Source organism: Pistacia vera, unplaced genomic scaffold (genome assembly GCF_008641045.1).
Source record: "Pistacia vera cultivar Batoury unplaced genomic scaffold, PisVer_v2 Contig349, whole genome shotgun sequence".
Classification (NCBI taxonomy): domain Eukaryota; kingdom Viridiplantae; phylum Streptophyta; class Magnoliopsida; order Sapindales; family Anacardiaceae; genus Pistacia; species Pistacia vera.
Genome location: NW_022196167.1, coordinates 208,520 through 225,911, shown reverse-complemented (window position 1 = coordinate 225,911; position 17,392 = coordinate 208,520). Strand labels below are relative to the sequence as shown.

General features: G+C 32.1%; 1 protein-coding gene across 1 annotated transcript; it reads left to right on the top strand.

Annotated features, from left to right (window-relative positions):
* Positions 1–1,874: 1,874 nt before the first annotated feature.
* LOC116139231 lies at positions 1,875–13,214 on the top strand. The gene is given in 20 exon segments (XM_031424904.1): positions 1,875–1,941; positions 2,042–2,116; positions 2,213–2,431; positions 5,648–5,711; positions 5,714–5,730; positions 5,815–5,904; positions 5,991–6,117; positions 6,284–6,384; positions 6,896–7,064; positions 7,257–7,378; positions 7,960–8,088; positions 8,162–8,260; positions 8,348–8,405; positions 8,485–8,560; positions 8,639–8,768; positions 10,408–10,565; positions 11,314–11,395; positions 11,505–11,699; positions 12,032–12,125; positions 12,304–13,214. Coding segments are annotated over 19 exon segments (2,787 nt in total). The 5' UTR covers positions 1,875–1,941; the 3' UTR covers positions 13,086–13,214.
* The last annotated feature ends 4,178 nt before the right edge of the window (positions 13,215–17,392 follow it).

Genomic DNA, 17,392 nt, shown 5'->3' with positions numbered 1-17,392 from the left:
TAGTGATACTTTATATAGAAATAAACTCTACATAGTCATAAAAATTATATTCCCAATTTAGGATAGTTATAAATAAGAATAAACTTCACATTGTAATAAGTTATAATTTTTCTGAATCCCATCTTAAGAAAAGTTGCTTCCATATAGTAATAATTATATGTATATTGCAAAAAAAATACATACTTTACATTAAAGGTTTAAAATGAAAAAAAAAAAATATCTATCTAAAGTTGTTTAGGATATTTATTTATATATTAGAGTTATTACCACACCTTTTAACTTGTGAGTATATTACTCGCTAGCATATATATCTTCTTGTTGAAGTCAAAATATTTCTAGCTTCCTAAACATGTTTAGAGCTTCTTGGCACAAAACTTTTTGTATTTCTGTACTATCATCTTCATGATTATTTCTTTTTCTCCTCTTGTCTAATTGTAGTAATGATTTATTTTTCAGTTAAAGCATACATGACTTATTGCTCATTTGGATAATTGAAGAAGACATTAATATCTATTTAATTAGTGTAAGTTGTCAAATCTGATTACTCAATTCTACAATGACTCTTTGATTTTCCTCATTCACTTCATTTGTAACTTGCAATTCATCGACATCGGAGGTCTTAATTTTCAAATGCTTAAAAAAAACTAGTAATTGTCTGTGGTTTCACATCAATTGACCATGCAACAACTGCATTTACAATTCAATCAAGGACACTTATCTTTGCTGGTTTCAAGACACGATCTTCTATTCTTTTCAAATATAGGCAATTGAAGTGCTAAATCGAAATCTTAATACTATTAAAACATGAATTCAAATCCTAATATTGTACGTACTACTAAAACATAAATTATAAAATAATAAATTTTTGTAACTATACCTCTATGAAGTTATAATTTCCTCATAGTAATAAAATTAGTTAATCCCACCATTATGACTATAGAGAGGTTTTACTGTACTTATATTTCACTACTAATTTCATATTAGTTACAAATAATTTTTTTAACGACCGAAAGATTGCTAGACAAAAATAAATAGTTGGTAGAAAAATAAAGTGTGAATCATAATGTTATTGTTATTGGAATGTTTCAACAATTCTGTTGCAAAAACCCATATTCTATAACTAAATTGTTTTGTTATAAAAAAATTAGTGGTGAACAGTCATGTTTCTTGTAGCTATATTCCCCTAATAAAAAATAAAAACTATTGTTAAGTCTAGGTTCTTGGAAAAGCTCAATGAGCTTCAATATTATCTAGGATATAATATATATATTGAAGAGACAAATTAATCAGGCAAGCAAGGAGAAATAAATTAAAACTTTATCGTATTTAAATATCTATATAAACATGCTAGGATGTCTCCTAACCCAGAAGGAATTACAATAACAAGAAAAGAACTTATTTTAGGACCTTACATTAGAAGAATCGTGAAATAGAGAAAAGGTCGTTATCTACAACAAAAACTTTACTATATATTAACTTAAATGGATATCCTGTACAATGCTAGTTTTTTTTTTTTTTTTTTTTTTGAATAAAGAATTATGATTTTTTATTAATAATAATAAAATAAAAAGAATAAACAAATATTCATCACATATATTTAATATAAACTAACATAAGGAGAATATCTTAATTGCTTATAAAAAAAATAGTTAACTAAAAATGGTGGGGGATCATATAAACATCTCGAAATCTAACATCCTAATGAAGCAATGTCTAGCTTTAAGCCACCCCTTTCAAATAATATTTTAACGCTCAGATTCCCTCCCTCTTGTTCCACGCAACATCTGTGTTCATTGATCTTTAGTAATATCATTTACTCTTATTAGAAAACTTAACAAAACAAGTGAAATCGTCCTTTTTTAAAACGATACAGAAATCAGAGTAATTTCAACGATTTCTATTCTGCAATCTCTCTTTCATCAACTAACTTCAGAACTTCAGGTAATCTCTTTTAAATGGTAAAGGCCGTGTTTTTTAGATTAATTCATTGAAGTTTCCTTTGTCATCAACTAACCGTTAATTAGTTTTGATAAAATTTCAGATGGGATGGGGAAACATTTGCATGAGACGCATGAAAGTATTCAAGACGGCATTGATAATTTACCTGGACTACAAGGTAAAGTTTCTTTGTTACTACAACTAACTTGCTATCTCGATTTCAACAGGATATATGGTGATCTTATTTCCTTTTTTGCTGTTAATTTTACCGAAGACTGTACAGAAAAGAGAGAAATGGACTAAAAAATCTAGTTTATGGGAAAAAGCTCATAAGCGCAATGCTAAGCGTGTTCTAAATGTGATAATAGAGTTGGGTTGCTTATGGGTGAAACTTGGACAGTATTTATCCACACGGGCTGATGTGCTTCCGGCGGCGTACATATCTCTTTTCAAGCAGTTGCAGGACTCACTTCCTCCTCGTCCTTTACAAGAGGTGATTCTTCGTTTACCTAAACTTCATATATTAGAAAATAATGGAAGTCTAGTTTTGATTTTTGCTTAGCTCATATTGTCATGGTGAATATTGAAGGATTCCAGATTAGTTGTTCGAAAATGTTTGTTTGCTTGCATTATGTATTAATTTTGGTTCTAGTGATGCAAGATTAGAATTTACTTGTTTAGGTAGTGTTTGATTTTTTTACTTGAAAACTGAACAAAACTTAATCTGAATACATATTTCTAACGATATGTTATATGGGCCAAAAATTGTACCAGACTTGTTAGACCTAATATAAACACTATACAGCTCAGTGCCAGAGCCCCATCCTGGTTGGACCCACGCTTAAATTAATCTTATGGATTAACCATCTAATAGGATGCCCCACTTTGTAAGAATGTTTTTTTTTTATGGGCCGACCCATTGTACGTGTTGGACCACACCACAAGTTAGCCCTCTCTATAAGCTAAGCTACTTTACGAGTTGGGTCACTCTACGACTTGGGCCAACTTATACTTTGGGTCACTCCATGAGTTGGGACTTTCTACAAGTTAAGCTAAATTATGCTCCAACTCATTAGCTCATATTCGTCCAAAAATAGGACTCGGAGTCCTACTTATTTCCTAGTTCATCCAATATTTCCAATCTTATTTGAGCTAATACTTCTATCTTTACATGGATAAACATTACGTCTTTCCTATTTATTGGAATTTCTAAAATAGTAGAAATCAGAGTTCTACTAGAACTCAAGCCTCCTTGGCTTACTATATAAAGAGGGGGTCAAACCCCTCATTATTTATTCACATACAACCCGTAGTTTTAGCTCTCAAAGTTCTTGCTCTCAAGAACCGCTGCATTTCCCCGCCGTAAAGCTTAATTCTGACTAACTTTACCTCTCTTAGCCACCGTAAAACTGTGCTCCAACCACTTTACAATAGTCTCCCTAGCCACATTATTACGGTAAACCCTTTCTCACTCTCAACCCTTACTAAATTGCCTTCAACCGTGCTAACTTGAGCGTCGGAATATCGACGGCAGACACCACACTTGTGTCCCCCAAGCCTTCACGTTCATTCTCTTTGTCTTTGCAAGTCCACACGATTATCAGTGGCTCATTCCTCACATGATCCTTCCCTTCCGAATCAACTGTAGATTTTACCGTCTACATTTTTTTTTTTTTTCTAGAATGATTACAAGAGTTAAGTTTGTTTTTGGAAATTAAAAAGCGCTGAAAATTAACATTTTAACATATATGCTCATTTAATGTTTAATGTACAATTACTTAAATAATTTTATATAATGTCATGAAAATAATTATTTAACTTTATAAATTTAACTATAAATATAATACATGGCTTAATGATAATGTTTGATCAAAGAATCATCATTCCCGGAACAAGACAACTCTCCACCGATTGATCTATCAATTAACACTTGTGTCACAGTCGAGCACACGCCAATTATACTATCCAAGAAACTAGCCAATTAAGTGTTGTTGTTTACCTGCCCTTATAAGTCAAATATCCAACCAATGGGTATTTGATGTGGAACATAACATTCTACCCTGCCCAATTATATGATGCCCTTATTGCACATTCGACACAATCATTGGTTGGCCTGACTCATACCTTACTCGGGTTGTACAGGGCCCACTTTTAGCAGTCCAACTAACCCTTCAGCATTATCCTGATTCCTTGGCTTCAACTCACCGATTGGTAGATTTTGGAGGCCCGTATAGTAAGACAACTTGCCTTTTACGAAGTGCACATAATGGACAAGAGCCTATGCCTGTAAGTACCCAAAAGACTAGTCTATTAAGTAATGTAACACTCGGCTTCATTCAAGCACTTATTACTGTTGGTTCTACCTTGAAGTTTAAAGTCATTCTTTAAACCTCAACTTTGGATATATCTTCTTTTAGTCCTTCTATGTTTTAAAACTTTTCAATTTAGTTGTGCTCATCTCTTAAAGAAGAAAAGATAGATTGCCAATATGTCAATACTTTGGAGAACCATTCTAAGTCACCCTATTTTTTTTTATCTTTTGTATTTCAAAGGACGTTCTGATTCATGAGATTTTATTAAATGAACTTAATTAAATGATGTTTCAAAAGAACATGTCAAGAATGTGGTATGAAATAAGACATAACCACAAGAGATTGGACTGATAGTCAAATGAGGTTTGTTCTCTTTCTTGAGTTCTTAGGTTCAAATCTTGGGACCACTTACCACAATAACATTGTGGCTTACATGGTCATTTGAGCTTATAAGGTGTTCAATAGACCTCGGAAATTAGTTGAAATGCACACAAATTGGCCTGGACATCTCGGTTACCAAAAAAATAAAAAATAAAATAAGATATACCTTAAGACAACTTCTTTAGGAGCATGCTAAGATGTTGTTTATTTAATATATATGATAATAATTGTTGAGGTAATAGATTTGTTCATCAATATACTGAGGAATTTCAACGACTATACAATCACAAGATATGTGTGAATCTGGATAACGAGTAGTTACAAAATTACCAAATTAGGTATTTGTGTAAGATAACAAATTGCTATACAATTGCCGAATTAGCTACACATATTGAATTGAAATTACAAAGAAAAAAAGTGCTCAGCCACCACCTAAGTCTACTCTGCCTCCATGTCTTGAAGTAATTTCATTAATTATATTAATTATAACAATTAAAAGTAAATTACTCTTTTAATTCCTTAAACTAACGGAAAACAGGAAAATTACTTAAGTAAAAAGCAGGGGGGCCTTAGAATTATTTAATAATTAACACATCCATCCAGCAATCTTTCATATCTACCCTAAATAAGTTATCAAATTTTCTAATTCAAAAAAAAAAAAAAAAAAAAAAATCATCAGAATTTCATCAATTATTCTGATTATTCGACTTACATTAAAGTTCAAATGCAAATCGGTCTTATTATCAACCCAACTGCCCAAGTCATCAAATTTCGAGGAATTTTTAAAAAATAGCAAACTAGAAAAAAGAGGAAAAATGGGTCGCGGTGGCCACAGCCGTCGCTTGAACCCCCACGCGGCTGGGCAGATCTGACCGCTGCGTGGGAGTTCACGGCGGCTAAATGTGGCCGTCGCCAAGGCCCCTGTATTTCTCAGTTTGTGCATATGCTTATTTTTTTGTACATCTTCAAAATATTCAATTACATGATTGACTATGTGGTAAATTTTGCACCCACAGGTTTGTGATACCATAGAGAAAGAGTTGGGTAAATCCATGAATAATCTCTTCAAGGATTTTGTCCAAGTTTGGCAACAGCATCAGTAAGATCCTCGAACTATAATTTGCAGTATGAGATATTGAAATAGTAAGTACATTCTGGGATTTTCATGTTTTAAGCTATGCAGATTGCACAAGTCCACCGTGCCAAGCTGATGAATGGGCAGGAGGTGGTTGTCAAAGTTCGGCACCAGGGCATCAAGAAAATTATGTTGGAGGTTTTACATTCTTTTGTTCATAAATGTTGGATGCAAAGTAAAACCTGCTGTGATTAAATTTTATTGGGTATGCCATAATTGTTTAGGACTTAAAGGATGCAAAATCGATTGTTGAGTGGATAGCATGGGCAGAACCGCTATATGACTTCAATTCCATGATAGACGAAGGGTGTAAAGAAACATCAAAAGAACTTGACTTCAATCATGAAGCTGGTATGAAGAATATTTACATGAATGAGTTGGAGATAGTTCATTGTATTTCTATTTCAAGGATAAATGCTTTAATTTCCAACTAGTTACTTCTAAAATCCTCTGAAATGTCTTTCAACTTTTCAGCAAGCACTTCTTTTTCTTATTGATGCTTGCTTTGTGTTTGTAGAAAATACTAGAATTGTGTCTAGAAATCTTTGCTGCAAAAACAGGTGTGAAGATAACAACACTGCCAATAAAGTGGACGTTCTTATTCCTGAAGTTATTCAGGCATGATTTCCTATATTCTTTAAATTTAATTTGCTGAGTCTGGTATCTGGAGTATAGGTGACTCAGAGTTATGTTTAAATTTGAAGGATAGGAAGTCTGAACTATTTATTTTTAATCTGGTGTTATCATAAGTTATAAAAAAATCAAATAGAATATCAAGTGAAACAGAAAAGTTTTGTCCTCATGAAACAAGTTCAAGTTTTATAAATGTAAGCACATATACTCCTTCACAAATGGGGTTAACTTTTGGCTATAACTATTAGATTTTCTATTATGCATTTCCCAGGAACTAATATGTTGTATATATGTTCTTTTGTTATGCAACATTTATCATGTTAGCTCTGTAATGTGGAAAAAGGAATGCCTTTTTTTTTTTTTTTTTTCGTTTACCTAGTTAGTACTAATGCTAGACTTTGATCTAGTGTTGTACTTAGGAACTTGACTTAGAATAGAGACACTGCTTTTTCAGTTTCAAATATCTAACTGTGCATCTTGATTTTTCAATTGACAGTCAACTGAAGCTGTCCTCATTTTAGAGTATATGGATGGGATACGTTTAAATGACTCTGAATCTCTGGAAGGTTTTTGTGTTGATAAGTGGAAGATTGTAGAAGAAATAATACGTGCATATGCCCACCAAATATATGTTGATGGATTTTTCAATGGTGACCCTCATCCTGGTACTTGTTCTCACTAGTTTCTTTTCTTTTTTTTCTTTTTTATCCTTATAGTCTTGAAATTTTGTTTGGCTAGATTGAGTCATAATATTAGTGTTACAATTAAAGCTGGGTTTTTTATCACACAATATGCCAGTTGTTCAACAATCAATTCCCTCTACCTATTCAAATAATTTCTTGGGTGTTTTAATGCAGGAAATTTCCTTGTTAGCAAGGAGGCTCCTCATCGTCCAATTTTGCTCGACTTTGGGCTCACAAAGAAACTGTCAAACTCTGTGAAACAAGCACTAGCAAAAATGTTGTTAGCAGCTGCAGAGGTTTGGGTTAACTTTTGGTTATTATTTTTTTTTCTTTCTAATGTTAGAATAAATATTTTAAAGAATAATAGAAATTAGAAGAATTATCTGATGACCCAATATATTGATAGTGTGAGTGTCTATCAGCTAACTGCTCTAGGATCAAAGAGTCGTGTCTGCGTCTACTTTAGCTGCAATCTTTTACTTTATTTCCACTTTCATTAATCAGGCTAGACCGTCATTATTTTTTGTACTTGGCCTAAATACTATTGAAACATTCTTATCTACATCGTATCAAAGCCAAGATGATAAAGTGGTCTTGTGTTTGATTCAACATATTGTATTAAGAAAATTGTTATAAGTTGTATTTAATTGTGTATGTTCCATATGCAAGTGCATTACAAGGGGGTGGGGGATGTTAGAGCTTATGTACTATTGTTTGACCTTATCTATAAGCTTAAACTTTTCGAGAAAATAATTTTTTAACAACCTTGCTATGACTTCAATTCTAACTAATTTATTTAATGTCTTCCTGGTTTCCACATCTCTTCAAACCATTTCTTTTGCATATTAAGAAATAATTATTTTTGTCTTTGTCAAAGGGGGACCATGTAGCTCTTTTGTCTGCCATGGCAGAAATGGGACTTCATCTGCGTCTAGACCTGCCTGAGGAGGCTATGGAGGTTACAACTTTATTCTTCCGTGATTCCACACCAGCAGATGAAGCTCAAGTAAGTTTGCACTACTCTCAGATTGTCTTCTCAACTTAAATTTTCTTTACTCCTCACTAATCTCCGTGTACAGGAAACCATGAAAAATATTACCGATCTAAAGACAAAAAACATGAAGGTTATACAGGAAAAAATGAATCTTGACCAAAAAGAAGTTAAACGCTTTAATCCTGTAAGGCCATATCATCTCCTTTTATCTATATGTTTGTTTGAGACATTCAATCATAATTTTAATATGTTTACACACTTTTGGTACCAGATTGATGCCTTTCCTGGTGATATTGTAATATTTTCCAGGGTCCTTGGTCTTCTTAGAGGTCTGTGATAGAGACTTCCATTCGTTACCTTGTATTAACCAACTGTCCATTTTTTATCTTACTGTCAACAATTGTTCAGGGCTTTCATCCACCATGAATGTTCGCATAGCATATATGGATATTATGAGACCATTTGCTGAATCTGTTTTAGAAGGGTGAGTCCATTCTATCCTTGATGGGTCATTTCATTATCTTTGGCTCATATCTGACTACAATGTGATTTAACTTCTTAGAAACATTAATATGGGACCGGCAGTTAATCCACAATGGATTTATGATACTCCAGTCCATTCTGATGTGGAGGCCAAGCTCAGGAAGTTCTTAATTGAGCTCGGGAACGATGGTAAAATACTTCGAATTCAGGTCTGAACCTATTTTAACTTTTACCTGATAGCATAATAATCTAAATAGTGCCTTTCCAATTATGTCATTTTCAAAGCTTGTAATATTTAATTCCTTCTTTCTCTTTCCATTCTGCTTCTAGAGCTATGTTTTCCATGTTATAGGTCCCTAGTTAGAGAGAACTAGTTGATTGAGCTGATTGACTTCGTTAGAAGCCTTCAGTTTTTTTGTTTTCATTATAATGGAGGTATCCATTTATTAGAGAGAAAAAATAATAACACTACGACCAATAAACAATAATAACTAATTAATGCATGTATCTAGCCCTTGGAGAACATAGGATGATCCAGGATCTGAAAATGTAATAGATCTACGATTAGATTATTGAGCTACTTATATATGGGTAAGGAGACATTTAATGTGTTGCTGGAAATAGATCTGGCAGATAAATGCAGGGCTTCGCATGTTACAACCTGATTATCTGATATTTCTATGGTTGCAAGATCACCATTAAATTATGTCCCATAAAACCTCTAAAACTTAGTTATCAAAAGTTTCTCCTTTTGTACAGAATCTCCTAAACAAGTCTTGTATTTTGATGGCTTCAACTAATGAAATTGCTTTTAGGAGGCATGTTACAATTTAAAACCTCCTTATTAATACCTGAAATTGTACAACTTTGATAATACACCTTTTGATGTATGAAGTGTAAGATTATTACAACACTTTTGTCTCGATTATTATAGGATTATTCTCTTTAGCTTTTTCCACATTTCTTTTTGAAAAGTGTGCATTTCTTATACTCCTCTTTTTAATAATATAAATTGTAATGGTGGTTAGACCTGTGACTTATAGGCTGTGAGATTTTCACAAAGTTGGACCAATGCTTCACATTTAATGATGAAAGTAATTTTCTGCATCAAGTAGCGCACTCGTCGTTACCATGGCATAGATAATCACTTCATCAAACTTTGTGGATTGTTTCTAGCTAGAATTTCCCGGCAATGTGACTACAAAGTTGAAACTCAATACAACTTTAAAATAAGTATAAATACTTAGTATTATCTGTATGTTTGGGGATTCCTTTAGGCAATTCATGTGGTTTATCCAACAATGCTTGAAGTGGAGATCTTTATTGAATTGCTAGTTGATCTATGCCTCAAGATCTTTAAATTCCTGAAAATCACTTTTATTACTGCTCAGCAAAGCAGAGAAGAAAAAGTAAGCTGGCAGGAGCTCAGTAACATGGATTACCATTAGACACTTGCTTTTGTTAAAGACATGGCAAACAGAAGCCTTTATTTAGCTCTCTAAGGTTACATTAGAGAGTGATTGAAAACAGCATAATTGTACTAATTTGACATCGAGTGAGAATGTGATAGGAATAGGTATTTTTAGTGAATCTTGAAAATCAATGTATAGTGTCCAATAAATGAAATTGGGTGGTGTCGCAAAGAAGAATTATTTTCTTCCAGTTTATGTACCTTTAGTTGGTTCACCTTTATTTTTATTTCACTTTCTGGTTTGAAATTCATTTTAAAAATTGTAGGATGATATTAAGCTCATTTCTTTATTTTTGGATGCCAAAAGAAGAAAAAGCAAAAATGTTGCTTTGGTTATGCTTCACTTTTTATGAGATTTTCATTCATGATGCCTCAAGGTTTGTGCGTACAAAGATGGTGAGGTCATTATAGATACGGCTGCTGGAGTACTTGGTAGATATGATCCTCGTCCTGTTCAGCCTGATAGTCTTTTTAATGTTTTTTCGGTAACAAAGGGCATCACAGCAGGACTGTTACATTGGCTGGTTGACAATGGGTATGTCACTGTTCTTATGGGTACTTAGCTTTGTGATCGTAAATCTTCATTCTTTGTTGTGCAAACGTTTTATTTGACTAGTTGTATGCCCATTAACAGTAGTTCCTTGCATATTTACTACAAACTCTTTAAGTGTCAAATTTATGTTGTTGAGGTCTGGCCAGATATAATTTGAGAAGTTTTTATTAAAATATAAACAATGCATTATTTTGCTGATGTTTTGGATGGTCCACATCTACTGCGTGTCAGAAGACATTGTTACAAGTATCACTTAGTTCAATATGATCAAGGGTAATTAATTATTGACATGGATAGTGATTTACCTACTTGACCCTTTTGGAAATTTGAGTCTTTTTTCTGTGGTATTTTGCCTCTTCCTGGATATATAGTAAATCTATAGGTCTCCATTTGACGGAACATTTAATTCATATTGTGGATTTTTGAGCTTCTTTCGTTATACCTCGATGCTGCATTTTTAAATATTTACTTAGGTGGAGTTTAAAATCATATACCTTTAATTCATTATGAAATTATTCGGTGATAGACCTATAGTATTTCAGAAAGATTCACCAAATTTGTCATTGATTTTGAACTACTTGGAACATAGCTGAAATGAAGAAATTGATCATATAAAGATTCTCAGATTAATGAATACTTTGGTACACAAGAGACCATTGTGTGATACAAGATGTCAATGTTCCTTTAATCATTCATGCGATTTTACAGATTGTGGCATTTTGTCTGGCAGAAAACTCAAGCTTGAGGAGAATGTCGCCAAAATTTGGCAAGGATTTGGATCAAATGGAACAAATTGGAAAGATCTCATAAAGGTGTACATCTTTCCCTATGACCTGTTAAACATACCCTATGGTTATCAATAGTTCTTATGTCAGTAAGTCTCCATATTTGTACTCAGTGTAACTTGGTTTTCAACTTTAGGTCCATCATGTGCTTAATCATACAAGTGGTTTGCACAATGCTTTGATGGAGTTTGCAGCAGAAAATCCTTTTCTACTTGCTGACTGGAATGAATGTTTGAGCCGGATTGCCATGTCAGTACCGGAAACTGAACCAGGCCAACAGCAGTTCTATCACTATCTGTCTTTTGGCTGGCTGTGTGGTGGAATAATTGAGGTATTATAGCATGATAATGTTGCTTTCAAATGAATATAATATCAACTACGGTTTGAGTCTGAAGCTTTCCCTAAATGACAGCTCAAGCATGTATATGTTCCTTCTAAGTTGTCATTTAGCCTACTGAGATAATTTTTGTGCACCCCCTGTTTCTTTATGAACCCTGAAATTTATAGTTACAAATATCTTGCCTATATTTATATGGTTCTTTGTCTAGGAATGCCAGATGGGATTGATTGTGCGTGTGTTATAAGATGCTTGGATAATGATCAAACTTATTTTCAATTTCTCTATGTTGTTCCCCATTCTAATAAGATGCTTGGATAAAACAGCATGCGTCTGGGAAGAGATTTCAGGAGATTCTTGAAGAAGCTTACATTCGACCCCTAAATATTGAAGGCGAGCTATATGTTGGAATTCCACCAGGTACTTGTCAAACTTCAGTTTTTTAATCTTGTGTCACCTATTACAAAAATATAGGTTTACATGAATATCGACACAATCATCTTCTATTAAACATAGAACTATGCAGTCTATTGTAACCATTGAACTGAAATAGCTATCATCAATGGCATTATTGTGCCTATCAATGGCTACCCTGCAGGTGTGGAATCTCGACTTGCAAGTCTTACACTAGATATAGATGAGTTCAACACACTCTTAGAGAGTCATCATCCTGACCTACCCTCTACGATGCAGCCTGAGCAATTTATACAACTTGCTAAAACCTTTCCCCCTTTGTTTAATATGTTGAACCTTCGTCGTGGCATCATGCCAGCTACTAATGGACATTGCTCAGCCCGTGCAGTTGCACGCTACTATGCAGCCTTAGCTGATGGGGGAGTGGTCCCACCCCAACATTCCTCTCTATCCAAGCCGACACTTGGTAGTCACACCCACATGCTCAAATTTAATTCACAGGAGAAGTCAAACAAACCAAAACATAAGAAAAGCAAGGAGGTACCTGCTGGTCCAAAGTACAAGACAAATAATAATGATAGTCATAGTCAGGATGCTAGTGGTGACGGTTATACCAGGCTCACAAATACTGGTGGCAAGATTTTCAGTAACCCTAGAATCAATGATGCATTCTTAGGAGTGGGTGATTATGGGAATTCGGTATTGCCAAATGGACAATTTGGACTAGGGTTTAAGAGGCATACAGCCAAGGATGGATCGTTTATTGGTTTTGGGCACTCGGGCATGGGTGGATCAACAGGTTTCTGTGACATAAAACACAGGTTTGTTATAGTGGTGTCCTTGAACAAATTGTCATTTGGTGCCATGACTGCAAGAATCATTGACTTTGTTTGTTCAGAGCTTAATATCCCAGTGCCAGTGGAGTTTTTACCTGTTAGGGATTTAGTGAAGCCTCTTGTTAACTAACAATGATAGTATCTCATATCCCCTTTGTCTAAAATAGATTTAAAAGTAGAAGGAAGAAACTTAACTATGTTTATCGAATTAATTTGAATGAGTAATGCATATACAAGTTCTTCGTAGAAATTATGCATTATTATTCTTTGATGGGTTGGTTTAATACAAAAGTCCTTGATAAAATGTGCACTTCTCCCTAATGTCTTTTTAGTATAGTTTACAACGAGTTGTGGCCTTGTGGGGCAGTACAACCAGTCTCCAAATATATCAGAAGAATAAACCCACTTGAGCATTCAAAAACTGAAACTGAATGTTCATTAAATCATTTATATTTGCCTGCATTTATTACTCTACCTTATTTTTGATGAAAAAAAAAAGTTTTCCCTACTCAATCAACATTTTTCTTATAATCTTATTCAAATTTTCTCTTTAAATTGATACTTTATATTCACATTATTCTCAAAAAAAATTTCCAATAATTTTGTGTCCCTTACAAAGCAGAAGCATTAGCAAAATAAATGTTGAGGGAAAAGATTTTAAAATCTTTTTTAAAATTTTTGAACAAATTACTACTAATATTGTGTATTACTGAAAATGGATACAATAATTGACTATTAATTACATTAATAATCCGTAGAGCTCAGAGCTAAGATACAGGCTTTGTCCATAAATACACAGTAGACCTACAATTTTTAAAGTGGGGTCTTCATAAATTTAGTAGTTAAATACGATAAGGAATCATAGTCTAAAATTTATACTAGAAGAGCATATACAAAATAACTTCACATGGGCCCTCGTGTTGCGCAAGTATATTTATTTAATGTTTTTTAAATAGATTATAAACAAATTTATTTTAACAAAATAAACTAATTAGATTAAGATATAATAATTGTTAAATTATACAAATTTTAAGTAAATATAAATTGTATATATATATAAAGTTGTGTTAAGATAAATTTAATAATTGTACCTGTATAATTATTAATATCAATTATAGGTAAATGTCATTAAATTATTGATCTAACTTGAGATGATTATTTGAATATAATATGGTCTAATTATATTTTCAGGATCATCATCTTGTACAATTGATATTATTTTTGTAGACATATCTTTAATATTCGATGTCAGTATTTTGTAGTGAATTGTGTATAATATTTAATATCACCTGAATATTATCAAGATCAACTATTTAAACTTAAAATTTATACCGACCTTCCGCAATTTCTATAACTTATATTCATTTTCAAGTTGCATTGCGTGGATATGTTTATTATATTATTTTTACATTATTATTGGTTTTTTTTGTGTTTTAAATATATATTTTTTATATTGAAGTTCATTTATATTGAATTGATAATAAAAAAATCAATAAATAAAATATCCACAAATTGAACTCAAAGTCTATATATCATCATGGGACTTCTCAATATGTCACCATTTGATATCTGCAACCAAAGTTTAAAACTTTGTCAAGAAAAGCAAAAAAATTTGCAAACCCACTAGGTATTATTGATAAGTCTATAAATCAATTAGAGAAAGAGAAATTTTGTTGAAAAATGTGAACTTTTAAGCAAGAGACTTGCAGAGCCAAAGGAAAAAACTGATTTTGATTGTTGAGAAGAGAAAATGAATTATTATTATTATTAATATTTTAGAAATAAAAAAATTTAAGAATGTTGAGAGGAGAACTCACATAGAAAGCAATAACAACTCCAACAACAACATAATCTGAAGGCAACTTAATTGAAGCATTGAAGAAGCTATGAAGATAAATGTTCTATGACACAAATCCATTTGCTGCAATTAGAATTGACCACCACCTATAGCAAAAAAAGCATTTGATGATAGCATCCTAAAGAAAGACGATAATTGTAAAATCCACAAAACCCACAAATCAATCCAAAAATCAACAAAAAGATATAGAAAAAATACAATTAAAACTATATATCAATATTTGCTTTCCTTTGTCTTCACTAAAATTGAATTTGTTTTATGTGTCTGATGATAAAATGAATGGTTCAGTAGCAGGTCAATAGTTATCCAAATTCATCGTATAATATATCAAATTAAAGTTCTATCTTTCTAGTTTCCAAAGATTTAAACCGCTCATCAATTGGATTTTTATTGAGCAAGTTATGACTAATTTACTACTGACTGCTCAGTGGAAATCAAGAAATAGGGGAAATTGAAATATGTATGATGATAAAAGGAATGGTTCGACAGTGGGGCTATAGTTATCCAAATTAAGCATATAATATATCAAATTTAATCCTTGTCTGTCTAGTTTCTAAATATTGAAACCTCTCATCAATTAGATTTTTATTGAGCAAGTCATGGTTAATTTACTATTGATTGTTCAGTAGATATCGAAATGTGTGTGATGATAAAAGAAATTGTTCGGCCATGGGGCTAAATTTATCCAAATTAAGCATATAATATATAAAAATTAAATCCCTATATGTGTAGTTTCTAAAAATTCAAATCTCTCATCAATTAGATTTTTATTGAGAAAATTATGGTCGATTTACTACTGACTATTCAGTGGAAACCGAAATACGTATGATGATGAAAGGAATGGTTCAAAAGTGGGGCTAAAATTATCCAAATTAAGTGTATAATATATCAAATTAAAGCCCGGTCTTCTTAGTTTCTAAAGATTCAAACCTGTCATCAATTGGAGTTTTATTGAGCAAGTTATGGTCAATTTACTATTGATTGTTTAGTGAAAACTTAAATGTGTGTGATGATAAAATGAATAGTTTACTAATGCTACATGGTTCAGCATCAAATATTAGTTGATATTTGTTAAATAAATGAAACTATTTATACTTAGCAACAACCTATTTTCATGATATATTTATGTAACATTAAAAATATCAACAAAAAGAGATAGAACAATTACAATTAAAATTGCATATCAATATTTATTTTTCTTTTAAGGATAATAATAATGGTTCGATATATTACAAATAGTTTACTAAAACTACATGGTTTGGCGAAAAACATCAGATGATATTTGTGATACAAATAAATGTGATACAAATAAAATTTGTTATATTAAGCAACAACCTGTTTTCGATATATTTATGTAACATAAAAAAAAAAAATATCAACAAAAAGAGATAGAACAAATACAATTAATACTACATATCAATATTTGTTTTCCTTTGTCACTAAAATTAAATTGGTTTTATGTGTATGATGATAAAATGAATAGTTCGGCCGCAAGTCTATAGTTATCCAAATTCATCGTATAATATATCAAATTAAAGCTATATCTTTCTAATTTCTAAATATTTAACCGCTCATCAATTGGATTTTTATTGAATAAGTTATGGCCAATTTACTATTGATTGTTATGTGAAAATCAAGAAACTAGGGAAACCAAAATGTGTGTGATGATAAAAGGAATGGTTCGGAAGAAAATTTATCCAAATTAAGCATATAATATATAAAATTAAAGTCATATCTGTCTAATTTCTAAAGATTCAAACCTCACATCAATTGGAGTTTTATTGAGCAAGTTATGGTCAATTTACTACTAACTGTTTAGTAGAAACCGAAATATGTGATGATAAAAGGAATAGTTTGGAAGTAGGGCTACAGCTATTCAAATTAAGCGTATAATATACAAAATTAAAGTCTGTTCTGTCTAGTTTCTAAAGATTCAAACCTCTCATCAATTAGAGTTTTATTGAGCAAGTTATAGTTAATTTACTACTGACTATTCAGTAGAAACCGAAATGTATGTGATGATAGAAGGAATGGTTCAGAAGTGGGGCTACAGTTATCCAAATTAAGCATATAATATATCAAATTAAAGCTTATCTGTCTAGTTTTCAAAGATTTAAATCTCTCATCAATTGGAGTTTTATTGAGAAAAGTATGGCTAATTTACTATTGACTGTTTGGTAAAAATCAAGAAACAGGGGAAACCGAAATGTGTGTGATGATAAAAGGAATGGTTCAGCAGTGACGCTACAATTATCCAAATTAAGTGTATAATATAGCAATGTAAATCTCTGTCTGTCTAGTTTCTAAAGATTCAAACCTCTCATTAATTGGATTTTATTGAGCAAGTTATGGTCAACTTACTACTGACTGTTCAGTGAAAGTCGAAACGTGTGTGATGATAAAAGGAATGGTTCGGCAGTGTGGCTACAGTTATCCAAATTAAGTGTATGATATATCAAATTAAAGCCCTATCTGTCTAGTTTTCAAAGATTCAATCCTTTTATCAATTGGATTTTTATTATGCAAGTTATGATCAATTTACTATTGATTGTTTAGTGGAAACTAAAATGCGTGTGATG